Here is a 27,900-nt window from a genome sequence, read left to right on the forward strand (position 1 = left end):
CCACTGAGCTATACACACAGCCTTGCTTGCTTATTTTTATTTTTAAACCCAGGGTGGAATCATTGAGAAAAGCAGAATGAAGAAGATATCCAAAATGATATCCAAAATGGAACCAGAAAGTCAAAAAATGGCCTAAGAAACAGAAAGGAGCATCTGTTCTACCACAGTGATGATTGTTGCAGCCCAAGGAAGGAAGGCAAGAAGTCAAAGGAATCCTTTTGTTCCAATGAAAGGAGGAGCAATGCCTGAACCCAAAACACTGCTAAAACTCCCCTGCTCCCTGCTTTGAGCTGTGGGACCACTGCAAGCATCAGGAAAAAAGCTGGCGGCCTATCACTTCTGTGGGAATAACCCAGGGATATACCCTCAGACGAGAGGGGCTAGACCACGGGGCCCTACTTGAAGCACAGGGAAAGCATCTACTAAATGCTTTACTTTTCTCTAGCCATGTGACCTCAGGGAAGCCACCTCTGAACCTCAGTTCCACAATGGTAAAGTGGAGGTAACAGCAACACCAGTTTCATAGGACTATTAATGAGGGTCAAGTGAGAACTCATTGGAAAGACCCTAGTCAAATGGATGAAGCCACTGTCAGGGGCTCCGTTAGTAAAGAGGGAGCCAGTGTACCTCCTAAGCACAGACACAGGAGCCCAGACACCAACTCAATACCATGGCTGGGACCACCATACAGTACCATAGGCTTAGGTGGTGGTCTCTGGCATCAGTGTTCTCAGCCTTAAGACCACATGCTGACTGCCTCCTCCAAGCTCAGTTCACAAAGTGTTCCATGACCTCTCTGCTCAAGGTATCTGGGAGGCATCCCTCTACCAGAGGCAGGAAGGAGTTTTTAGTAATTTGTCTGACTTCCAAAACAAACCACTGGCAGCTCCACCATCTACTTGCTACATGCCCCTGAGTAACTGGCTATACTACAGAGAGCCTCCAGGATGACAAAGGCTGGCCCAGAGCCATGGGAGGCAGGTACACCTTGGGGACTCACCGCTTTGGTGGGCTCCAGGGCTCCTGAGGCCAGAGTGTCCCGGCTGCCCCTGCCCTTGCTGCTGAGGTGGGGAGAGGAGGAGGGTGAGTCATCGATGTAGGGCAGCCCATCTTGGTGCCTGCGCTGCTCCTCAGCTCGGTCTGCAGCACAGCTGTACCCAGGTGATGTTCCAAATGAGGCATCTGTGTGTGCAAAGAAGCCTGTATTAGAAACAGACTAGAGGACAGAGGGCTGTCTGCTTGGAAGCATCCACACTCCATCTATCCAAGCAAGCACCCAGGTCAACACCATTCTGTCACCCACAGGAACTTCAGGTACACTGATTTCACTTTCTCAACAAACCAGCCAAGGACCACAAAGGTAAGGAGCTTTGCAACTCACTCCCAAACAAATACATGACTGGGCTTTCAAACATTGTCTGGGGCACAACTGACTTTGGGAGGGAGATGCATGTGACATACTAGGACATAATATTTGCTCTCTGTACACATATGTACCTCCTTTCCTAGCATGTATCTGTTAAAACTGTTGGAATCACCAAAATGACCCTAGTGTCTTGGTATATGCTAATGAGATGCCTGGTTGATGAGCTCTCCTGGAAAGCTCAATGAGAGCTGTTTGCCAGGGGGACCAACAATGTGCTTTGAAAGCTGGAACTTTCAGAGCCCCACTCATGTATCTCCAGGAAGAGCGGAGGGGCTGAAAGTTAAACTGATCATCAGTGGCAAATCACTTAATCAATCATGCCTATAGAATAAAGCCACTGTAAAAACCCAAGAAGGGTGGGTTACTGGATACTTGGAGGGTGGCTTGCCCCAAGAGGGCGTGGAAGCTCTGAGTTACCCTCTCACACCTTGCCCTGTGCATGTCTTCATCTGGCTGTTACTGAGTTATATTCTTTTCCCCAAACCTCAGGATGCTGGGGATTGATCCTGGTGACTTGTGCATGCTAGGCAAGCCCTCTATCACTGAGTTACATTCCCAATCCTATATATGTATTTATTGGTATTGGGGATTTAATTCAGGGACGCTTCACCACTGAGCTACATCCCAAGCCCTTTTTATTTTGAGACAGGGTCTCGCTGAGTCACTGAGGCTAGCTTGAAACTTGTGACCCTCCTTCCTCAGCCTCCCGAGTACAGTAGATGGGATCACAGGCATGGGCCACCATGCCCACTTCTGAGTTGTATCCTTTTATAATAAACTGATAATCCAGTATGTAAATTGTTTTCTTCAGTTTTATTCGTCATTCCTACAGATGAATGAATATGAGGGGTTTGTGGTAATCTCAGCTTATAGCTGATCAATGGGAAGCATAGGTCACAACCTGATGCTTATGGCTGGTGTCTGCATTGGGGCTGGTCTTGTGAGACTGAGCCCTCAATCTGTGGGATTTGATACTATCTCCAGGTAGATAATGTCAGAATTGAGTTAAAATTGAATTGGTGTCCACAGAGAACTGAAGAGTTGCTTGATGTGGGAGAAAAACCCATTTGGCCACGGAAGTGTTCTGTGTTGAATATGATCATATAGAAAAACAGTTTGTTTTCCCCATATAAGAGGCATGGGCCAGTACAAAAAGGAGGACCTCAAATGCTACCTTTCTATTAAGGGCACCAGGCTCATCTCATCTGTACAGATGGTTGGGATACTAAGTAGGCATCTACTCTACTGCTGTCACCCCTTCTCCCCAGGCTACAATCCAAAACAAGACTCTTTCTGGGACCCTCCTGTGGACAAACACAGAGGCAGAATGTGGTGTAGCTTTTGTGGTCAGCAGATATGTGCAGACATCTGGAATGGCAGCATAGTGCCAGACATTAGATGGAGTAGCCCAGAGAGTCTCAGCTCATGTCGCCTGCTAGACTCTCCGGAAGCTCTAACAATTACCAGGGCCCATCTGTGTTGACACTGAAACTCCCCAGGTGAGACTAATGTGCAGCCTGGCTGGGTATAGCACCAAGTCCTGCTGGGACAGAGAGGAGATAACCTGGAAGAGACAGAGGCATGTGAGGAAGCTGGGATATAGACTATCCATGGATGTCTGCAGCTGGCAGCAGATCTTAGCCTGAGACCACAGACTAGCATGCCAGCCCAGGTGCAAGTACTGACCACCACAAGCAGTGAGTCTCAAAAGGGCCTACCAGTCTCAGTCCAGGGAATCAGGGTTGTAGTCCACCCTCAGCTGACTCACAGCCCACCTCCCAACTGGTCTGCCAAATTCTTAGACCACCTTTACCCCAATCCAAGTACTCTTGGCATGAAAGAAAGTAGCTTATCCTGTAAGAGCCTCTCTGTCCTCTGGAACTATTAAGTTACACAGAGTCTCGAATGCTTCCCTAAGGCACCTGAAAACAAATCACCATCTCCTCCCAGGCTGATGACAAAAGTTCAGATCTTAGCCACTTGTAGCTCCTCTATATCCCATTCCTAGCCCGAATTTTCTGAGTGAACCCCTATTTAAAGACTTGTTAAGTCCACAAGAGCCCAGCCCAGTACAAGTCACTCTTGACGATCCCTTCTCCACTCTTTCCAAAGGGTACCTTGTTGGTCCCCAGGATTTTCCAGAGGTCATCCTCATTATGTATGTCATTTTTGCTACTGCTTACCTGTAAGCAGCCCTGCCCTGAGGATACCACTGTCACCGAACACACCTAGGCCAAGTGGGCATGTGGCCACCCTTGGACTTCTGGAGTTGTTGACCCAGCAATCTCAATGAGGAGTGTTTTCAATTCTTTTCACATGAGCATTTTGAAGGAAGAAGCTTTGTGGGTGGAGCAACCAACCACTGGTTAAGACTTCTGCTAGCTGTGTGCAGCCACAGTTGGCTGATGTCCTGACTTCCTTGCACGCCTCTGCTTCTCTGCTTGTGTCCCAAGAGGACTTGGCACTCTCTAACGCATGTCCCCAGACCTGGCTGCATGTCAGCATCACTTGGGAAGCTTCACAAACATAACACAGCTGAGCCCAATAAAGACCCACTGAATTTGAAGCTTTGGGGCAGCCTGGGCCTTGGTGGTTATAAAAGCTTTCAGGGGATTCAGCAGGCAGCCAGAGCCAAAACCTGCTGGGCTACTCTATCCGGTGTCTGGCACTGTGCTGGCTGTCATGGAGACCCACAGCATGTCCTAGTGTCTGCACACAGTCACTGACCAAAGGCCAGGCCAGAGTCTTCCTGTGTGTGTGTATGTCCACAGGATGATCCCACCAAGAAGCTTATTCCAGGTTGCAATAGTAGTAGGTAGGGAACCCCCAATAGCAGGATAGGCTCCTACTGAGTCCTCCAATAAACTATATAGGAGACCCTTATCTCTTCAATCCACCAGGCATCAAGATCACAGTGCTGGCTATCAACACTCTGCTCCAGTGGCATTTGGGTTTTGTACTCTACCAGGACAATCCAAGGTCAAAGCCAACTTCTCCTCCCAGAGTTTCACGAAGGCCCTAAACTAGCTCTCTGATAGCATCCCGGGGAAAACTGAGCAGGGTTCAAACATTAAAATATGCAAACCCTGTTAAAGCCAAGCCCAAATCCTACACCCCATCCCAAAGAATAAATCTGACTTTATTTTCCACTAACTTTCAGGGAATCAGATGTTAAAAAATAAAATGAAATAAATACAAATATTGTAGATGTTGCCTACCCAACATTCACAAAGCATTACAGTTACCCCTACTTGAAACCTGCCCATCATGGGGAATGGCTTCCAAAGGCAGCCCAGGCCTAAGACAGAAAGTTTCAGCTGTCAAGTAAGAAACCCAGATAGTCTCCCAGGCCCATAGGGTCTTAGCTGTACCCGCTAGGACTCCTCTAGGTGGGGAAAATGGGCAGCTTTCAGAGCTGTGCTATCAGCAGTGAGGCTATGGTCCTCCTTGTTGCCATCTCTCTGTGTTAGTATGGTCACAAAAGCTGTCCACACCTCAGTTTTGCAAGTGTTACCATCAGGCATGCAGGGGCTGGGGATACAGTTCAGTGGAAAGCACTTGCCTAACCTATGCAAGGCCCTGGGTTATGGAATCCCAGCACTGAAAAAAAAAGAAGAAGAAGAAGAAAAAAAAATCAGGCATGTTAACTAGACAATCCATAAAGAGCCACCAGGTCTAAAATGCCACTGTCAGCTGGGCCTCTACTCCCAGCTACTCAGGAGGCTGAGGTAGGAGAATCACATGTTAAAGGCCAGCAGCAGCAATTTAGTGAGATCCTGACTCAAAAAATAAAAAGAGGACTGGGGTTGTGGCTCAGTGGTAAAGCACTTGCCTAGCATGGGTGGTGAGGTACTGGGTTTGATCCTTAGCACCACAGGAAAAAAAAATAAACAAATGAAATACAGATATTGTGTCCATCTATAACTAAAAATATTTTTAATAAATAAAGAAAAAGAACTTGGGATGAAGCTCAGTGGTTAAGTGCCCTGGGTTCAATATCCAATATCAAAATAAATAAATAAAAAATAAAATGTCATTGTTACTATTCCAGAAAGGACCAGTCATCATCTCCAAGGCCTTCAACAAATTCCTTACCCTCCCACCACCTACTTCCCCTATATACCTGGCTTTTACATTAACTCAGAATCATTAGTATATGCTAAATGCTCTAAGAATCCCTTAACTATTGTTTTCTTTTTCTTTCTTTTGATATAAAAAGGGATTGAGCTCAGGGGCGCTTAACCACTAAGCCACATTTCTGGTCCTTTTTATTTTTTGAGACAGGGTCTCACTAAGTTGCTTAGAGCCTTGCAAGTTGCAAAGGCTGGTCTTGAACTTGCAATCTTCTTTTCAGCCTCCCAAGTGTATCACAGTGCCCATCTATCTAGTTTTGCTTTCTTTATAATGACAGTCTCCTAAGAAGCCAACATATTCTTCCTCACCTGGTAGAGTGCCTTGAGTTCCATGCCACCAGTGACTAAGCTGACTCACATTCAAAGTCAAATCAACACTAAGGAGGTAATCAACCCAGTAAGAACTTCAGGTCAAAACTTCAGGGTCCCAGAGCTTACTCCAGATGAATGGCAGGGTTCCATGGTTGTGACACAACATGCTGGTTTAGCAACTTCCACCAGGCTAAAACCTGACGTGGCAAGCAAATTTCTGACAAGGGTTAGTCCACGAGTGAGTGAAGTAGGACTACAGACTCTGATGTGGACACTTCACTCCCACTAAGAGACTGAGGGACCAGGTTTCACAACCAGACTGCTATATAATTATGAGGTTCCAAGGCAACTAAAGCCCCCTAGCCATTTTCCTACTCTGCCTAAATCTCAAATGAATATCTGTGTAACTGATGCTTTTCAGTCTGCTTCCAGAGGTCCATTCATGCCTGCTGTTCTCCATCTAAGGACTTCAGCCCACTGTCCCAGCTCACCCATGTGCCTCTAATCCACTCACTGCTCTAGCAAAAACACGATGGGATGGGGGTGGGAGGCCTCCAATTTTCTTTATTTATTTTACAGTACTTGGAATTGAACTCTATTACTGAGCTCCATCCCTAGACCTTTATATTTTGAGTCAAGGTCTTTAAGATGCCCAGGCTGGCCTGGATCTTGTGATCTTCCTGCTTCAACCATCTAATTTCCTTATCCCATGTTAAGCAACACATAGGGGTCTGCCTCCTCACATTGTTGCTTTCAAATCTGTGGCCCCCAAACCATTCAAGGCCCCCTTCTCTTTAGCATAAAGCACATTATTTAGGGATTTTTCAAAAGCTGCCATCTCCCAAGGATCCAAGCCAATGGGGAGGCCTTGCTCTGTGCCCCTTTCCAACACTCAGTGGGAAACCTCTTTGGCAAGGTTGCCTTAGGCAGGACTAAGGAACAGGTGGTCACATCAGATGATCCCTCCTTCCAGCTCTATGCAAAGTCGAAGCCAAACCCTGGAAAGCAGCAGGTGGGGCCTGGGATCCAGGCAGCTTTGGCTTGGGAATCTCAGGAACGTGAACCCTAACCCACCCACTAGGGGGCAGGGAGGAGAAGTGAGCTGCTCACTTTCCACAGATTGTACACAGAGAGCCAAGGGCTTAGTGCAGAAAAGGGACTTGTCCAGTGAAATCTGAAACCTCTCCTCTCCAGGCTGTTTGCTTAGCAGCCCCTCAATCCCAAGGCTTTGCAAATCTATTCTTTGGTTTAAGAAAAGGATGATGTAAAAAAAAAAAAAAAAAAAAAGCAATCTGGGTAGGTCCCAGTCAACCCCTGTGGCTGCTCTGGTCACATTCCTTTCCTGAGCCTTTTAAAAAAAAAAAAAAAAGAAAGAAAGAAAAGAAAAGAAACCGCTGGTTTTTTAAAAAAAATATACAGAATTACTATCTGATCCAGCAAAATAATTGAAAGCAGGAACTTGAAAAGATATGTGGACACCCACATTCATGCAGGATTATTCACAGTAGCTAAAATGTAGAAGCAATCCAGTCAGTGTCCAACAAAGTGTGGCTTATCCATACAATGGAATATTATTTGGTCTTAAAGAAGGAAAGCAATTCTGACATATACTACAACACAGGTGAACCTTGAGGATGTTCTGTTAAGTGAAATAGCCAGACATAAAAGTATAAATACTATATGTAAATGAGGGGTTACAGAAAATGAATTCAGAGAGACAGAAAGTAGAAGGGTGGGCTCTCAGCCAGTGCATCATGCAGAACTGAGGTCATACTGCAACTTCTGGGGTAGCCACACAGGGAGGCAAGCTCTCCTAAGCAGATGTGCCTGGTGGGTCCCCAGAATCTCCTTCAGTAGCCTCGCTGCCACCAGAGGTACAAAGTTCCAGGAACCCAGCTCCAATCCCACTCTCTGACCAAGTAACCTAAGTTGATATAAGAACTTACACTCAGGAGGGCTAACGTCATGCTATCAGCCCTCTCAGAACAAAACAGCTATAAAGGGCCAAGTGAGAGTGATTTTCTGAAAAACACACATAGGAGTTGAGAGAAAGGGAGGAGTGACACTGGGAGGAAATGGGGTGGGAGTGGCAGGAACTCAATGCTGCAAAGAGATCACCCACAGGGTGGTCTTCCATCCCGTTCAGGATGTCAGCAAATGAATGGGCCATGTTTATTTACAAAGGTGAGAGCTGCTGGAACACTGTAATGCAGACAGTGGTGGCAGGGAGGTTTCCCTGACTCCTACTCCTGTCTTAGCCCCGTGCCCTCCCCTGGGTCCCAAGTACACTGCAGCAGCACACTGCTGGTAATGGATGCTTTTACGGATAGCTTTCTTTGGCAGCTGCCCAGGTAGGCATCATCTCTACGGGAGAGGCTTAGAAAACTATGGCTGGGACAGAGAAGTCTGGGTCTCACCAAATGGCAGAGTCCACAATCGGAGCCAGTTCTGGACCCCAGAATCATTCACAACCTGGAGCTTCCAGAACGCTGTGTACCGAGAGTGGTCTCTATCCCAGGAAGGGGGCTGTGGATCCTGGGGGCTGGACATCTTAAACTAGCGTCTTCATTTTTTGGGAACACCTCATGTATAGTCAGGAAATACCTACAGTGCTCCTAGGAACTAAGTTCCCAGAACACTAGCCCGTTGCTCAGTACTTCCTGTGGATCTGCACAGTGCTGAGAACCCAGACACATTATCTCCATGGATTTGCGTAACTAATCTTTTAAGATAGAGAGAACCTTTTTAATCATTAGGAGAGACACGAGATGGAAACAAAAATTTTATTACTCACAGGTCAGGCAAGGGTACATGGTTCGCCTGGAGTTTAGGCACATGGAGGTCAGGAAGTGTGCAGAGGGGCATGGAAAGTGAACAAGAAGGAGAGTGCAAGAGAGATGCGTATACATTACTGGGTCCTGGGTGTTATTCAAATAGATTTCCCAGAGGGAGGTTTAGTTGGTGAGTTTAAAGTAAGCAGGCAGGAGTTCCAGGAGGTTACACTGTGACCGAGAAGTGGTCACTGGGGCATATCTGCACAGTCCACGTGGGATGTGTGGTTGGAAAGTTGAGTTCAGCAGCTTGTATCAAGATGTTGTCCCATAACCACCCAGGGAAATGATCACCAGAAGGTAGTTTTATGAGACACAGATCTGGATCAACCACACTGAGGGAGGAGATAGAGAACTGGAAACTATGTCAAGGATACTGAGCCCTGTTTCTGGTAGGAGAAAGTCCAAGTTACATTAAAAATGGATACCAAGGCAACATAAAATTATAAAACTCACCACAGTGTTCTCTGCCTACTTGGTCACTTTCCAAATACATTCTAAAGAGAAAATATTTCTAAAAGTCTATGCTGATAACCATATGGTCCAGCAATTCCCTTTCTAGCTATATACCCAAAGGAACTGAAAACTAAAATTTTATTGGAATATTAACAGTCAACAGGCTGGGCATGTAGCTCAGTGACAGTGAGCTTGCTTGGCATGGGCAAGGTCCTGAGTTCAATCCCCACAGTACAAAAACAAATAAATAAATGTGAAGTTACACAATGACTCCAAATGTCCAAATGTCCAACCACCAACCAATAGATAATATACATATATCCCTATAACTCATCTCTGTTACTCAGTCTTTCTTTTATATTGTATGAATTTTAACTCAATTAAAAAAAAAAAAACTGGGATCAGTGGTACACACCTGAGGCCCTAGCTACTCAGGAGGCTGAGGCAGGAGGATCATCTGAGCCCAGGAGTTCAAGGCCACCACGGGCAACACAGCAAGACCCCATCTCAGAAGGGAAAAAAAGCCAACCTCTTTTCTTCTCCTAAATAGGGAACCTGGAACATAATCCAACTCTTCCAAAAGCCAAGAGTATCACTCCAGATAATACCAGTACCACTTGGCACCATACCCCAGGCCACCCACAGGCAGTGAGTGACCACCGTCCTTTCTGAGCTATGTGGTTGGATTTGGAGGTTTTTCTACTTTCTCCTCTGCCAGGCCAGCAGCTGTCCCTTCTTGAATGGACACCAAGTGGGTCAATTTGTTTATAAAAGAGACATCCCCCATCCAGTAAACCACTGCACCCTGGCAAGAGGCCTCGTCCTCAGTAGGAGAGCCACAGAGGGCATCTGAGGATCCCAGGGTCTGTTAGCCCTCATAACTACAATCCCGACGATGACATCACCAAGCCAGCACCTGAAAATGGAAAGCCCCAGCTGCCCTGGCAGGGAGAGGTCACTCATGAATCAGCATGTGCCATACAGAAAGCCCTGAGGTTGGCCAAGCCCCCACCATTATCATCTGGTTAGGCTGGAAAATGCCAGGCAAGAAGGGCCTGAGCTTGCCCAGCTCTGAGCTCTATGCGTTGGTTCTCTAAACAGTCCTAGTTGCTCCAAAAGGGAAAGACATTTCCAGTGCTGAGCCTCTTGGACTAGACAGGCTGACCCATATCATCCACCCTCATGGATCTACATACTAGGACCCTGGGTTCCACTTGACTGGAGACTCTGAATCATCAGAAGGCCAACTACACCAGTGATTTCTGTCACTAAAGATGGGCTGTGTTCTCCACCAGCTGAATGACAAATGAGCCCCACCACACCACTTTGCCCAATCAGCTTCAACAACACTGTTAAAGGACCACCTTTGCCTAATGTTCCCAGACATTTAAGAAGAGAAAGATAATTTGATGCTCTGGTCCTCAGGCTAGGACTGGCTGGGTGCCAGAGTGGGGCAGGTGGAATCCAGGTTGGGAAGAGGCAGTAGCCCTAGGCTGTGAGATGATGATGTAATTATTTTTCCTCAGCACCACCTTGACTTCAATGACAATGGAGTTCAAAAAGATTTCTTGGAGGTCTTGACCATTAGCTCAGACAGACATACCTATTAAGCACCTACTATTCAGCCAAGATGCATGGTGCACCTGTTGGGTGCTGCACTGGTGTACAATGGTACCACACCTGGCTCCTGTCCTCAGGAGCTGGCAGAATCTCAGGAGGCAGGAGACATGTGTTTTGAGGCCATTAAGAGAAGTAGGAGAAGCCATTTCCCTTAGGAAATGACAAGAGAACCAAGACCCAAGGAAGACAATAAAAAGGCAGACATGGGCTCCTCTACTGGAACACAAAGCTGAGCATCAGGCTAGAGTGGATTGAGCTGTGACCTCCCTAAAGAATATGTCCACAGGGCTGAGATACAGCTCAGTGGTAGAGTTTGTCTACCATATTCGAGGCCCTGATTTCAATCTCCAGCACTCACTCCGCCAATACACACACAAGAAAGAAAAGAATTATGTCCACTATAAATGGGACCTTATTTGGAAAAAAGGGGACCGTTGCAGATGTAATTAAGGACCTTGATATGAGATCTCCCTGGATTAAATATTACCACTATGATGTGCTTTCACGCTCATAGAATACTCCTGACACCAAATATTGAAATATGTAGAGTATTCCCCTTCCACCAAGTAATTCTCCAATTCTCTGGACACCAGTTGGGTGTCCTACAATTCAATTCAATTCTGATACTAGCTACATGGGGATAAAAGTTAGACCCTGCAGGTTAAAGGCTCAGTCCCACAAAACTACCCCTACTTCAGATACCAATCAAAAGTTTGGGTCACTGGTATAATACTTAATGAATACCCAGCTATAAAGCAGAGAGAGAGAGAGAGAGTGTGTGTGTGCGTGCGTGCCTGCGCGCACGCACTTTCACATCAGGTTCAATAATTTGTGAGGACAGCTCACAGACCTCAGGAAAGCGCTTTCTTTATATTTAACCAAGGAACAACCAAACAGAAGAAATACATATGTGGAGCTATAGGCAGTTTGACTGTGGATCTTCCACATATTCCCTGGACACCAACTTGACAGTACCTCCAGGTATTCACTACCCTGGAAGCTCTCTAACCCCCTTGTTTAGTGTTATAATGAAGATCCCATTATAATACTGACTGATTAACTTAAGGACCACTGGATATCAACTCAATCTCCAAGTCCACCAGCCCTCCAGAAGATGGGTGGGGGGTGGGGGTGGGGCTGAAAGTTCTAATCATGAGGTTTGTTCCTCTGGCAACCAGCCTTATCCTAAAGCTATCTAGGGGCCCCACAAGAGTCATCTCATTAGCATATAACTCAGGGCTGGTTGAAAGGGCCTTGTTATGAATAACAAAAGATGCTCCTATCACCTATATCATTCAGGAAATCACAAGAGTTTTAGGAGCTCTGTGGTAGAAACTGAGACAAAACAAATTATGTATCTTACAGTATCACTGTTTTTATACTGATGGACCCTAAATCCAATGAAAAGTATTTTTGTAAGACAGAAGAGGCAAAGACACAGACATAGAAGAAAAGGCCATGTGAAGACCGATGCAGAGACTGGAATGATGTAGTCACAATGCCAAGGAAGTTCTGGGGTCACCAGAGGCTAGAAGAGGAAATGCAGGATCCTCCCCTAGAGCCTCCAGATACCATTGATTTTGGATTTCTGTCTTCTGAATTATGAGAGAATAAATTTCTGTTGTAAGCTACTTATTTTGCAGTCAGTTGTTATGGCAATCATAGGACGCTAAGACAGATGAGATGCAACCTATGGCCTGGATATGGATACAGCAAGTCAAGAGGAAATGGCCAGAAGGGCTGTTATAGGGGCAAAGTCTGTTAGGAAACAGAAAACCAAGCTTCCAACCAGTAGAAGGGTTGCAGGTCAACACAGTTATGGGACCTAGGCTGGTGTGTTAGTCCGCTTTCATTACTATAATAAATACCTGATATAATCAAATTATACAAAGAAAACTTTAGCTCGTAGTTTTGGAGATTTCAGTTCATGACCAGCGAGATCGAGCTCGATTGCTTTGGGCGTGTGGTGGGATAGTATAATGTGGAGGAAGCCCATTTACCTTAAGGTGGCAGGGAAGTGGAGAGGAAGAGACCGTGGTCCCAGGATCTTCTAAAAGTTCCCACTAGGGCCCACCTCTAAAAGCTTCCCAAGAGCTCCAAGCTGAGGACCAAGTCTTTTAAAACATGGCCCTTCGGGGAGAGGAAGGGAAGGGAGAAGAAGAGGAGAGGAGCCAAGAGGAGAGGAGACAAGAAAGACAGCAATATGGCATAGAGAGCAAGGATTGTAGTCTGTAGTCAGAAAATCTGATTAGATTGGTGGGATCCTCAATGTTGGCAAAGTCACTTGGCCAGAATCTGGCTGTGATTACTACACAGCCACCGGTCCTGCCCTCCCACTCATTTCTACTTCGCTCCAAAGAGGTAACACAAGGGTAAAGAGAAAGAACAGTGGGAAGGAGGGGCTTCTATCCTTACTTCTATTTGATGGAATCACACCAAACCTAGGTCAGAGCCCAGCCAGACACTACTCACGGGCAAACCTGGGAGGGAAAGAGGAACCACCTGCTTTCCCCACCCCTGCCTGGATCCTAACCCTTCTATAGGAAGCCTGGAGCGGGCTAGGAAAAGTTGTGTGTCTATGATGTTCACAGTAACACCATTCACAAAAACCAAAAGGTAAGAAAATAATAATAAAAAACAAAAATTAAAAATTAAAACAAAAAAGATAAAAGCAATCCAAGTGTTCATTGATGGATGAATGGATAACAATACCATATATATGCAAAGGAATATTATTCGGGCTGGGGTTATAGCTCAGTGGTAGAGTGCCTGCCTTGGATGTGAGAAACACTGGGTTCAATCCTCAGCATCACATATAAATAAAGGTATTACAACTAAAAACATTAAAAATGTATATTATTCTGCCTTATAAAAGAAGGAAATTCTGATTACAAATGGATGAACAGGTTACAAATGGATGAACCTTAAATACATTATGCTAATACATTATGCTAAGTGAAATCAGCCAGTCATAAAAAGATAAACAGAGGTATCCCTTGGTATCTGAGGGAGACTGGTTTCAGGACACCATCAACCCACCACCCCAACCAGGTTTCCAAAAATCTGATGATATTCAAGTCCTCACATAAGTGGGGTACAATTTGCAAATCCTTTCATAAATTTTAAATAATCTCTAATTACTCATGATAACTAATACAATGTAAATGCTATGTAAATAGTTGTCATATAGTATGGTTTAGAGAATGACAAGAAAAAAGCATGTATATGTTCAGTACAGATACAAATTAAAAAAAAAGCCTGGGTATATAGACATTGGTAGAGCACTCACCTAGTATGTATGAGACCCTGGGTTAGATCCCAGAACTACAGGAAGAGAGGGGGAGGGGGAGGGAGGGGGAGGGAGGAGAGGGAGGGGGAAGGAGGGGGAGGGGGTTGGGGGAGAGAGGAAGTCGGGAGGGAGGGACAGAGAGAACATACATCTGCATGCAGATACCCAAGACATAGAAGGCTGACTATACTATACTATATATGAGGAACCAAGACTAGTCACATTCACAGAGACAGAAATAGAGGTGTTTATCAGGAGCTGGGAGAGAGACTGTGATTGAGGAGTTAATGTTTTTTCACTTCTCTTTCTCTCTTTCTTTTCTTTTAAAGATAGGGTCTCACTAAGTTATCCAGGCTGGCATCAAATTTACCATTCTGCCTCAGTCTCCCTAGTATCTGGGATTACAGGCCCTCACCATTATACACACAATTTCAGTTTAGGAAGATGAAATAATTCTGGAAATGGTGATAGTTACACAACATGTGGAACATACTTAACGGACAGAACAGTGCACTTAAATATGGTCAAAATTACATATAATTAAAAAAAAAATTTGGCATGGAGATTGAACCCAGGATCTCTTGCATGCCAAACATGCAGTCTACCACTGAGCTATATCCCCAGCATGTTATATATCACAATTTTAAAAATTACTAATGATCAGCCAGATCATGAAATTAAAAGAAAATAAAAGTGTAGTGTTTTGGGTCAAATTGTGCTCCCCACAAAACTCAAATGCTGAAGTCCTAAGCCTCGGTACTTATTTGAAGATTCCGACTTTACCAAATTAAAATGTGGCATTAGCTTGCTCCCAAATTCAATAAGAAGTGTCCTTCAAAAAGAGGGAAATCAGCTGGGCATAATGATGCATACTTGGCATCTCAGCAATTTGGGAGGCTAAATCAGGAGAATTGCAAATTCAAGGCCAACCTCAGCAACTTAGCAAGGTCCTAAAGCTTACTGAGACCTTGTCTAGAAATTAAAAAAAAAAAAAATTAAAATGCTGGGGGGTGTAGCACAGTGTTTAAGTACTCTTGGGTTCAATCCCCAGTACCAAATTTTAAAAAAGGGGTGAGGGACCTGCCAGGCATGCACACACTTATAATCCCAATGACTTGGGAGGCTAAGGCAAGAGGATGACAAGTTTGAGGCCAGCCTAGGCAACTTAGGAAAATCCTGTCTCAAAAAGGGCTAGGGATGTAGCTCAGTGGTAAAGTACCCCTGGGTTTAATCCCCAGGACAGGGGGGGAAAAGGTGGGGAGAATCTGGAGATAAAGTGGCATTAGGGAGGAGAATAACATGTGAACATGAAGACAGCCATCTAAGCCATCTATCTATAAGCCTAGGAAGAGATTTTTCCCTCAAGTCCCCTGGAAAGAACCAACACCTCCATCGTGGATTTCTAGTTTCCCAAAATGTGAGACAATCAATTTCTATTATTTGAGCCACACAGTGTGTAGTTCTTTCAGCCCTAACAAACACTGTGAAAACCAGACATTGGCACTTAGGAGCTGCTTCCCAATAATCTATCTGTTCATGGAAACAAGCCTCCAGTCAGCTAGCTGCAGTTGCCCAGATGTCCTGAACCTCACAGGTAGGTCTTAAGGTGAGGATCCAGCCAGGTGAAGTTCTCAGACAAGGGCACCTCCTGAAAGCTCAGAGTGTTTGCTCACTGCCTGAACTGGATCTCCAACTTCAGGCATCCTAGAGCTGAACTGGGAGTGGGAGGTTGGAGGAGGGTGATGTTCTGTAATCTGCACCAGAATTTAAGGTGTACTAGATTCAGGTAGATGTCAAGAAGCCAGGAACAGATCAGGAGGTGGCAGGATCTCCAGGTCCAGGCCCAAGAAGGTTTTCCTCTGGAAAATCTTCTGTGCACATGGATTGCACGACCAGAATGTCTCCCACTCTTGATTTACACAGGTAACTGTTAAAGGAAATAAAATTCCCTCTGTTCCCAGTCTTCACCACCCAACCTTTGGGGCCTTTTTCAATCATACTCCTTAAAAGGAGAGACAACAAACAAACCAGCATTACTGGGATGACAGGGGCTCCCAAAGAGGCTTGTTTCATCTCTCAATGTTCCCACTAATGAAATGGGGATAATGACTCTCCACCCACACACCCTGGGGGGTGACAAGCAGGCCACTGCTCTCCTGCCAGAGGAAGGAAGCGTCTAGAAGCAAAAGCATCATTTATCATAATTACTGGAAGCCTTGGCTACTCATATAGTCCAACCTGCGATATTATCACCTCTATATGGCTCCTTTCCAGAAAACCACATAATCTCTTTTTAAAAAATATATATATTTTTTTGTAGTTGTAGATGAACAGAATGCCTTTATTTGTTTTTATGTGGTGCTGGGGATCGAACCCAGTGCTTCACAAGTGCTAGGCAAGTGCTCTACCACTGAGCCAGGACCCCAGCCTGATACCAGGTATTTATGAAGTTTATATGACTCCGTTTTGGAGCTGAAAGTCCAAACAGCATGATGCCTGCTGCCTCTGGCAAGGGCACCCCTGGATGCATCACATCATGGCAGATGACATGCAGGAATTCACTGCAGGAATGAGAAAGGGAGGGGCCTGACTCACTCTTTACACTAACCCCTATCTTGCGATATAACTTAGGGTCACATAAGAACACCATTAATACCTCCCAAAGGTAGCTATGCCAATGACCTGACCAACTCCCACTAGGCCTCATCTCTAAAAGGTCCACCACTACTCAGTATCACCAAAATGCGGACTAAGCTTCCAACATACGAAACTTGGGGAGCCAGACTTAATCATATCCAAGCCACAGCAGCATCTATTGGGTCTAAGGGCACTGTGGGTCAGAGGGGTAACCCAGGCACAGTTGAGGATCCAGGCACATAGAGGAATCACAAAAGGTGATCCAGTCTGTTTAGCACCACTATACCTGTAGTGGTGGCCCAGAGCTGGCCCACTACAAAGGCTGCTATTCTCTGTCTTTCCAGATGTCAGTTGTTTGGAGATTTTTCTTCTACATCAAGAATTCAAGCTTGAGTAGAGCTTTTCTCACTCCCTTGGGAGGAGGGGTGTCTCAGACTCTGGAGGCCAAACACCTCCATGTGTGCACAAGGTCTCTGCAAACAGCTAAGGAATGAATCTGAAATCCAGGCAGCAAGGAACTTTCAGTCCAGATGCAAAAGAAGACAGAAACACTCTTGATCTGAAATTCAAAACCATCATGTGGGTATTACCACCCATGGCGATAATCCCAGTTGTCATCAGGGGTGTGATGATCTGGTCCAGGCCCCACCTGTTACTCCCTGGACAGCCAGGCTGGAGAGCCAGGCTTAGCTTCCAGCCTGCTCCTCCTAGGGAGGAAAATAGATTCACAGGCCTGGGCTGCCCCAACAGGCATGGCTGCCAGATGCTCACCTGAGGTCCCAATTCAGTTGCCTCCTGGCCAGCCGGGCAAGCAGTAGGTTAGGGTATGCTCTACTCTAGAAGTTCCATCGGGAAAAAGTGAACTGTCTTGAGTCCCACAGAGATTCAATGCCAGGAAGAAGCAGTGTGGACCATGTTGCTACATAGCCAAAGCCCTATGCCATTAGGCAGAGACACACCAGGAAGTGGCCCTTCCCTCAAGAACCATGTGATCTAGGGAGAGCAAAGGCATCCAGAAAGGCTTTTGGAGGCATCCAACATGGGTTCTGAGCTTCGTACATACTTCTTCGAGAAAATCCCTCGGTGGTAAAATAACAGCTTGGTTTAACTGGGCCATCTCACCTCCACGGTCACCCACTACCACGGCTGTTGTAGGGCTGGCACCTCATGTGGGTATTTGTCAAAGGCACAGAAATGAAGCTCAGGCTTCCCAGACCAGCCTGGAGAAAAAGCCAATTTCTGGCCCCCACTTACAAGTTGGACTCAGCTTACTAAGGCCCTAGCCCAGCCTCTTAACTCAAGAGAGGGCACTGCCAATCCTATACAAAGGAGAACAGTGGAGACCATCTGATCCCAACTCAGGCCAGCATCTGGGACATGGCAAGCATCTAACAGTGTCAATCCCCTCTTGATCCTTGAGAAGGGAACTCAGACTAGCTTATACCTGGGGCTCTTAGCTTAGCCTACTGGGATCCTCCTGTAGTAAATGCTATTTATTTTGGCTGTGCAGGTGTGTATTACCCTGATATTGTCTGAATCTTGTTTGCTTGTAGCTGGAGGGTGGAAAATGTTGCCAGGAGAGACTGGGGCATTCAGAAAGCTGAACTGGTCTATTTAGACAGCTAGAACCAGACCACCTGCTAAGCCCTTTCCAAAGGGACCACTTGGGCCAGCAACCCAGTGGTAATGAAGACAAACAGTCCCAGTTTCCAAAGTTATTCTGCTATGGTGTCTGTTGGTGTTACAGGGTAGATACCAGAGTGCAGTGGGGGAGGAGACAGTCATGAGATGCTGAGTCACAGAATGGGACACAAACGGCTTAAGGAATCTGTCTTAAGAGAGCAACTCTTCTCCAGGTAACAGAAAGTATGGGGGAAGAGAGGAGGAAGGGGAAAAGTTGGAACTGATTGCAGCAAGGAAGCATTTGGAGGGCCTCAGAGCTGATGACGTGCCTAGGCATTTAACTGCCAATTCCAGGAAAGTCAGCTCTCACTGGCAAGACCCCTTAGCTTTGGGGTCAGAGTACAGTGGAGTAGGGAGCAAACTACAAGATGCTGCTTGTTACAGACTGAATGCTTGTATCTCTCCAAAATTCATATGTTGAAACCCAACACCCAAATGATGGTATTAGGAGGCAGGGTCTTTGAGAGGTGATTAGGTCATGAGGCTAGAGCCCTCATGATTGGAATCAGTGCCCTTTTGAGATCCCAGAGTTTTCTCATCTTTTCTGCCATTTGAAGACACAGGGAGAAGATAGCCATCTATAAACTAAGGAGAAGGCCCTCACAGCACCCTGATTTCAGACTTTCAGCCTCTAAAATTGTACAAAATAATTACTGGTGGTTCAAGTCACATAGTTTATGGTATTTTTGTTATAGCAGCCTGAAAGGACTAAGGCTTCCTCTAAGAAATCTGACACACACATGTCTACATTCAGAGTTTCTGAAAAGACCTATGACTCACTGTGATATAAACTTATTCCCTCTTCTCTGTAGTTCCCATGTTATAGCTTACTCTTTAGAACACTCAGGGTTAGACATTTGCAGCCTTCTACCCAGTGGGCAAGTTCTCTCTATCAGAGGCTCTGACCCTTGGTTTATACCTGGCACTGTACTCCCGAGGGCAGGGTGGGAATGAATTGCTTTTAGGAAATTCAGAGCCAGAGAAGACCCAGGATGTAAAATGAGAACCAGGTCTCTACTGCTTTTCATTTACTGTAGCTAAGAAGTCAAGAGCATTAAGGTCAACATACTGCTGCAGAGCTGGGGTGTGAAGCACTGGCAGTGGTCAACTCTCCCCTGTGAGCAGTGGGCAGGTTCTGTCTACACAAACTTCTCCCAACCAAAGACTTCAGCCTGCTCTTGGGTGCCCATTTAGCACTGGTGCTCAGCCCTGGCCACTACTCTGGCTCATGCACATGCCCCCAACAGGGAGCCTGGGCCCTCTGGGTACTCCACTCTGGGCCTTGGCTTGCACCCTTCCCATCCAGGTGGTCTCCCTGAGTCTTTCAGTCCATGCTGCTCCAACATCTCTTCCCCTGCTGTGACTTAACCTGATCCTTCCTCCCCTGCCCTCAGCCAGGAGTACATTCTCTTAGAGTCTTTCTCTCATTCATCATATATAGGATGTTCTGTGACATTCTACCTACTTTACCACCCATGTCCAGATACACGTTCCCACTCAATTTCTCATAATTTCCTTAGAAAAGCCTCCTGGGTAGGAGGGAACCTACCCAGGGTCCCTGGACTGACCATCCAGGACCCAGGGTCCACAGGTAGAAAACACCACTTACCACCCTACTTATTCACTGCATGTGCCCAGATTTAAATAGACAGACAGCTACACATACAAAGAACCATCAACTTAGCCTGGGTAGAGGTCAAGGCAGCCAAGCAGAGCAGACCTGGGCCAAACTCACTGGGGTACCAGAATACAGGAAACTCCCCCTCCTCTTTGAGCTGATAAGACATGTAAATAGTGAAATTTCCATTCGGTCTACAAAGAGTAAGAAATACCAGGGTCTCTGTAAAAACATCAGTAGAAAGAAAACACACACATGGCCACAGCTGACACCCTGTGGAGGACTGGGCCTGAGTCTCATCACACCTGCAGGGTGCATGAAATGAGCTCATTTCTAAGTCACAAAAACTGAAAGTGATGTTTTTGGTCAGTTACCACCAGGAGAATCTCCCATGCCTGGTGTTCTGCCCACTGACCCGTGTGTCCCCAACTGAGCAGCTGTTTTTCCCAGCAGCCCCCCAGATGGCACACCTCCTGAGGCAGGTCACCATCCTCTTCTGAAGGCCAGGAGGATGCTGAGGGCCAGGCACCCACCATGTGCACACATGGAGCCAGGAACTACACACACACACCATTGGACATGAGCCTTATATTTTGGGAAAGGGAAAAAAAATGAAATAATAAAAGCAAAAAAATCAACGATCGTGCCTTTTCTATTTCCAAACAGAACAGCCTGTCACTGCCAAGCAGAGAAACAAGACAGACTGCTTGCAGAGGGAAAATGGCCGGTGAGAGCAGTGTGGGAATGCTGCCAGAGTCCAGAAGCCTGTATCAGAACTGAGAACTGAGCATCCAAGTAGGAACCAAAGCCAAGGGCCCATGGGCCCAAGGGAGACTCTCATGCAGATGCTTTGATCCACACTCTGGGTTCTGCTTGGAGAAGTTGAGGGGCCGTGTTATGGTTTACATATGAGGGATCCCTCAAAAGCTCATATGTGAGACAATACAAGAAAGCTTAGAAATGACTGGGTTATGAGAATCTTAACCTAATCAGCACATTAACCAATCTTCTGATAGGGATTGAGTGGTAACTGTAGGCAGGTAGGGTATGGCTGGAGGAGGGATGTCACTGGAAGTGTGGCTTTAGGTTTATATTTTGTCCATATCGAAGAGAGTTCTCTCTCTGCTTCCCGACTGTCATGTCTGAGCTGCTTTCCTCCATCATGCCCTTTTCTCCTAATGTTCAGCCTTATTTCCTCACAGAAAAATGGAGTCAGCTGTCTATGGACTGAGATTTCTGAAACCATGAACATCAAATAAACTTTTCTTCCTCTAAAATTGTTCTTGTCAGGTCTTTTGGTCACAGCAGCAAAAAAGCTGACTAAAACAGGCCACAAGAGACAATGGCAGGCGCAGAGGAGCCCCTACAGGGGAAATTTCCCACAGGATCTCAACTGTAAGAAAAGATACTGCCTTTTTTTATTAATATATTTTATTAGATTTTTTTTTAATCTTTGAGTCTCATATAGTTTGCAGATACCTTAGGAAAGAGACTTTCTTTCTTTTTTTTTTTTTTTTTAGGTTAAGATATAGTGTCTTGCTATTTTGCCCAGGTTGGCCTTGAACTCGTGGGCTCAAGTGATCCTCCCAAGTAGGAGGAACTCTTCAGTCTCAGTTTCCCAAGTAACTGGGCTGAATAGGTACACACCACTAAACCTGACCCAATGGAGACAGGGAAATGTACATCACCTTTGACATTTCATATAATAAGAACTCAATTTCATTTTCAAGGACTAATTTGTAACAAGGTGCTGAGTACTTTGATTCTATTTCCTCACTTAATCCTTACAACAAATCTGTGTGGTTGGTATTATGATACTATTTATAATTTTTTAAAAATAAGGCTTAAAGAGATTTAATAACTTGTTTAAAACTGTACAAACAATGGAGCCAATATCGCAGCTAAGGTCTCCCTAAGTCAGGTCTAACATTCACTACCAAGCTGCTGACACTTGTCTTGTGTTTTCCTTCGGTTTCTCTCTGCACCTCTTATCCCTCCTCCTCAGCCTCCTTGCTAGCTCTTCTTCCATCCATCTCTGTAAATAACAACATGATTTTTTTGGCTTCCTGAAAAGACACTTCTGTCTGAGGGTCTGGACTCAAGTCCAGGCTGAATGAGCAGCTTCTCTTCCTTCACCGTTATTCCTGGAAACACTTTGCAGAAACCATCTCCAAACCATGTTGGTGAGTATGCACATGTGCACACATGTGTGAAGGTATTCTTGTGTGACACATATGTGCCCATGCATGGTAGGTGTGCTCTGTGGCACGTAAATACACATACCACACCTGTGTATACACCAAAGGCACCTGATTCAGCTGCTCAGGCTCACTTTTGCCAAACTGTCACAGGACACAGGCTGTGAAGATAGAGGTTATGTTAGACCTTCTGACTGATGCTGTGGATGGTTTGTTAATAAGGCCTCCCTATATCCGTGTGACACAAGAGCATTCACGATCTCTCTCATCCTGCCATCTTACCTCAAAGATAAGGCAGGATGGGCCCACTCATGCTCAAGGTGCAGCAGGTGGGCTTACTGAACAGCCACAGTGATGAATACAGAGCTACTGAGAGCCAAGCTGGACTAGAACCTAGATCTCTAAAACGCCCTATCAGTCCTCAGGCTGCCTTTCCAGGAGGGAAGCCCCACAAAGATGCTGTGCAGGTAAAAGGTAGAACTTTCCCAGGTATGCACACACCCATGGAGGGCCAGGAAACCCTCTGGCAGGACCTCAGTGTGTGACCAGCCCTATGCTAGCTGTATCTGGGCTGTGACTCCCAACCTGCAGAATGCACAAGCTGGGCAGTGCAGAGTCCTTGGCTTGAATTCAACACCAACATTGCCCAGCTGGGTGAACTTGGCCTGTTATTTAATCTCTCTGGGTTTCAGGCTTCTCATCAGTAAAAAGAGGATCCAGAGAGTTAGCCAACACATCCTAGTCCCTATGAGGTACCCGGCACCATACTGGTACAAGATTATCCAGGATGGTGACTGCTCAGAGGCACTCAGGAGCTTTGAAACTTCATGCCCTGTCCTTGGCTGAGCTTTGGGTCTCTACAGTTCTAAATGCCATGGAAGTAAGAAAACAACATAAAAATTAGAGAATAATGTTGAGGTATACATGAGTTAACTATGCCCAAGACAAAGCCCCTGGGCTAGGATACTAGGGAGGAAGAGACTAAGCAAGGCTTAAAAGATCAGCAGCTTTCCAACAGGCTGAAGTTGCCCTAAGGAGTGAGTAGGCAGGGCAGGGCAGGAACCAGGAAGCGGGAAGGGGAAAGAAATATAACAGGAAGGCCTCAAGAGACTCCCCCTATCACCTGTAGCTCTAAATAGGAGTCAGATTCACTCTTGGAAAATGCGGCATAAAGGTAGTGAGCATGGGTGGGGACATAACTTGAGGGTCCATGTGCTCCATGAGCCCTGCCAGATGGTGTCCAAGTATCTAGGGAAGGATACTATGCACATTCCTACTGGATTCCACGCCTGCTCTGCACAAGCAGAAGGAAAGAGGCGGAGTCAGTCCTGGTCGTGGGTGGAGCAGAGGCAGCACAGCCATAAGCCAAGGCAGCCTGAGTCCACATCTAGTAATGTTGTGGTCCACTTTTAGAAAGATGTCAACGCATCCCTACCTTGCAGTAGAGCAGGAGAATCAATGTCAGAAAAAAAAAAAAAAAAAATCCTTCCCTTCCCATTAGAAAATGAGGGCAGAGCACCTATCCCATGCTGGATTGTTACTGATGATCACAATCCAGCCCGTTAAAGTTTCTGCAATTATTCCTACTGGACACAGGGGGAAAAGAGAGAGAAAACCTAATTCACCTGATGCAAATAAAGCCAATGACTGGTGAGGGTGGGACCCACGTCCCATGATGATCTATCAGATGATTCAGATGCTGTGCTCTCCACTCCACCCAGGGCACATTCTCTGCTGGAATACCATGTGTCCAAAACAACTGCATAGGATAGGAACTTTAGGAAGTGACAGCTGGATATGGGGCTGAGGGGCAGGCTACTGGGAAGGAAGGCATGGTATGCAAGACATACAGGAGGGGAGGAAATTTCTGGGACCCTCTGGCCAGGTATCATGATGTTTTCCAAGGTCTTCATGTATCCACAACCTTAAGTCTTTCTCCTCCAGAATTACTGACTGAAAGCCCTACTTGTGTGCATGCAGAAGACTATACCTATTCTACAAAGACCATTAAGTCAGGCAGTAGAAGTCAAAAGAAAAGCAGTGCTGGCATTGGGCAAACTATGAGACACCACTAAATACACCAGTGGGTGGCAAAGAGAGGTGCTTTTAAGCTCATAAACTGGAAGTCACTCTAGTCAGTCAGTCTGGGATGAGATAAGGAGGGCCCAGAAAGCAGGCCTGAATTCACAATGTGAGTCTCAACACGTACCAGCCTTGGGACCTCAGGAAAGTTACTGTGGAAGGTTGAGGTGACCAGCATAGGCCACCATCTTGAAAATGCTATCTAAGGATAGTTAAAGGTCTGTATGAAGTTGCCCCAGGGAGTGAGTAGGCAGGGCAGGGCTGCACCACCATATACTGAAGAAGAAAAAACAAAAAAAACAAACAAAAACACTTAAAAACATGAGCTCAGTGCTGGGATATAGCTCAGTGATAAGACTGTTTGCCTAACACATACAAGGTCTAGAATTCCATTCCTAGCACTGTAAATAAATAAACAACAAGAAGGAAAGAAATAGTAGAAACTCCCAACTTCCAGTTCCAAGCATGATGGAGAAAGCATAATTAATCCTTTCCCATGAATCACAATTAAAAGTTCTGGATGAAGAAGCTATCACAAGACTCAGAAATAAGGATAAAAGGAGGACATCATAGCAGTGTCCATGCATCTGGATTTTCATTTTGGGGGATTTTTGTCTCCCATATATCCCTAGTCTGGATATCACATCTGTCTAAAAACCACCAACAGGTGCAGACAGGAGAACAAAAGAACAAACACTTAGAAAAGCCTTTTCTCTCTAGCCAAAAGACAAAAGGGGACCCTGTAGATTAAACTCTTTTGATTTTACTCACTTTGCTCCAGGTGAACACCAACAAAAATGATGTATCTGTTCCCCTCCCCTTGGACAGCAAGAATGGCCCCTGTGAAGTACAGCCTTGTGGACTCTTTCCACTCAATACTAGGTAATGCTAGACCCTGGTCCCCTTCACCAGCACAGTAGCAGTGGACTCTCAGGGTGGAACTTGGGTGACAGGATAGGGAAACTGGAATCCCAGCTTTCTAGTCAGAACACCTGGAAGGAGGAACTTGAGAAAGCAGAGAATGTGGGGTAGTTCACAGGGAAGAAGAAGCGTGAGAAAGGGTCTTTCCAATCTTCATACAAAGCCCTGGATGCTCCACCTCACACACTAACCCCCTAAACTACACATGTATAAAATCACTTAGAAGCAGCACAGCATAGGTTTTAGAAACTGAACTCTAGGACAGGCTATTACTCAGGTTTCAGACAAAGAGCAAGGTGGATTTTGAAACCACAGAGCACAAAAAGTGGGCCTGCTTTTAACTAGGTGGATTGCCTATTTAGAAATATCCATCAACATCTCCAGTACACTGAAACAGAATCCAGAGTCTCATAGCATGTCCAAAATACTACCCCAAATTACTTGACAATTAACCAGACAAACAAACCAATTGTTAAAGAAAAGACAACCAAATTCAACAGAAAGATGACCCAAATGTTGGGATTATCAGAGTAAGACTTTAAAGAAGCTGTTATAACCATGCTCTAAGAAGTAAGGGCCCAGATTCTTGCAACAAGATAGAAGTTGTCTGTGAAGAAATAGAAGATCTCAAAAATTAACAAGGAATTTGGGGTACAGCTCAGTGAAGCACTTACATAGTATGCAGGAGGCCCTGGCTTCAAACCTCCCCCAAACTGTGAGAGGGGTTTAAAAAAAAAAAAAAAAAAAAGAACCAAATAAATTTTAAAACAAGAAAGAAATTCCCTGGAAAGAGTTAGTGAAGATAACAAAGAGGTCAGTGAGGATACAGATAAATCAATAAATGTGATCCAATCTAAACAACACAAAGAATAAACAATGGGGGAAAAAGGAAAAGAACCTCAAGGATTCATGGGAAAACATCAAAAGGTCTAAATTCACACAGCAAGAATCCCATAAAGAGGAAAGAAAGACTGGAGTAGAAAAACATTTGAATAAATAATGGCTAACTATTTCTCAAATCTATAAATTTGACAAATTTACAGATCAAAGAAATGCAATAAACTCCAAACAAGATGAATAAGAAAACCACAGCTAGAAATATCATAATCAAAGGGCTGAACATAGCTAAATTATGTTCACATCAATAATCCCAGCAACTCAGGAGGCTAGGGTAGGGGGATCACAAATTCAAGGCCAGACTCAGCAACTTAGTAAGGCCCTAAGCAATTTAATGAAACCTGTCTCAAAATAAAAATAAATAAATAAATAAAAATAAAAAGGGCAAGGGATGTGGCTAAATGGTTAAGCAGCCCTGGATCAATTCCTGGTACAAACAAACAAAGCAAAGGGCTGAACAACAGGGATAAAGAAAAATGTCTTCAACAGAGTAGAGGAAGGGTATCATGGGGGAGCAAGCAGAAGAGGACATGGGGAAGTAATGGAGTATGGAGTTGTCCAATACAACTATGCTATGTCCATGTATGAACATGCTATGATGAGTCATATGTGTATTTATATACATATATACAAATACATATAAATATAAAACTACGCTGCACTAAATAAAATAATCTAAATAGAAGGGAGATCAGAGTAGAGCAAGTGAATGGGGGAGGGAGGGAGGAAGGAAGAGAGGGAAAGGGAAGGTACTGGGGAATAAGATTGATCAAAGTTATGTACATACATGAATATGACATAATGAACCTCACTACTATGTATAATTATAATGCATCGATTAAAAATATAATTAAGGGGCTGGGGTTGTGGCTCAGCGGTAGAACGCTCACCTAGCATTTGCGAGGCGCTGGGTTCGATCCTCAGCACCACATAACAATAAATAAAATAAAGATACTGTGTCCAACTACAGCTAAAAAAAAAAAAATTAAAAAAAATATAATTAAACAAAGAAAAAAGGTCCAACAACTAGAGAACTGGGCACAGTGGTGCTTCCCTATAATTCTCGCTACTCAAAAAGTTGAGGCAGGAGGATGGGAAGTTTGAGGCCAGCCTCAGCAACTCAGTGAGATCTTGTTTGGAAAAGAAAAGAAAAGAGAGGGGATGGGAAGGGAGAGAGAGAGGACTGGGGATGCAGCTCAGTGATAAAACACCCCTGGATTCAATGTTCAATCTCCAGCAGAGAGAGAAAGAGAGAGAGAGAGAGAAGAAAAAACAACACATTATATACAAGGGAATAAGGATTCAAATGACTATATATTTCTCAGCAGAGAAACAGAAGACAATGAAATATTCTAAAATGCTGGGGATGGGGGAACTGTCAATTTGGAAAACTATCCTTCAGGAATAAAAGACATAGCCTTATAAGATCCACTTTGAAGTACTTAGCCATAAAATTAAAATATAGTAAGTTTTAATCTGTTGTCTCTTCCTCCTCCCCCTCCCCCCACTTCTTCTTCTTCTTCTTGGCAATGCTAAGGATCAAACCCAGGGCCTCAAAAATGCTGAGCAAGCATCCCACTACTGAACCATACCCCCTAGCCCTAGCTTGGCTGTTTAAAGCCACTAAGGCTTTTGTGACATATTACAACAGCAAAAAAATAAAATGAAATAAAAATAAAAATAATAATTGAATAACAACTAGAAAAATCTCCAGATATTTGAAAATTAAACAACTGCATACTACTACTAAACACTACTCAGTGATCCACAGGTCAAAAAGAGACTGAATGAAAATAA

General features: G+C 45.0%; 1 protein-coding gene across 2 annotated transcripts in view; it reads right to left on the reverse strand.

Annotated features, from left to right (window-relative positions):
• The window catches only part of Bcr (BCR activator of RhoGEF and GTPase), a 139,013-nt gene that overhangs the window by 66,412 nt on the left and 44,701 nt on the right, over nucleotides 1-27,900 (reverse strand). For both annotated transcript variants that reach the window (XM_076868095.1, XM_076868179.1), the window contains exon 2: nucleotides 1,001-1,182. In XM_076868095.1, the coding sequence (XP_076724210.1) occupies nucleotides 1,001-1,182 (182 nt within the window). The remainder of the gene's footprint in view (nucleotides 1-1,000; nucleotides 1,183-27,900) is intronic.

This window comes from Callospermophilus lateralis, chromosome 1 (genome assembly GCF_048772815.1).
Source record: "Callospermophilus lateralis isolate mCalLat2 chromosome 1, mCalLat2.hap1, whole genome shotgun sequence".
NCBI classification, from domain to species: Eukaryota; Metazoa; Chordata; class Mammalia; order Rodentia; family Sciuridae; genus Callospermophilus; species Callospermophilus lateralis.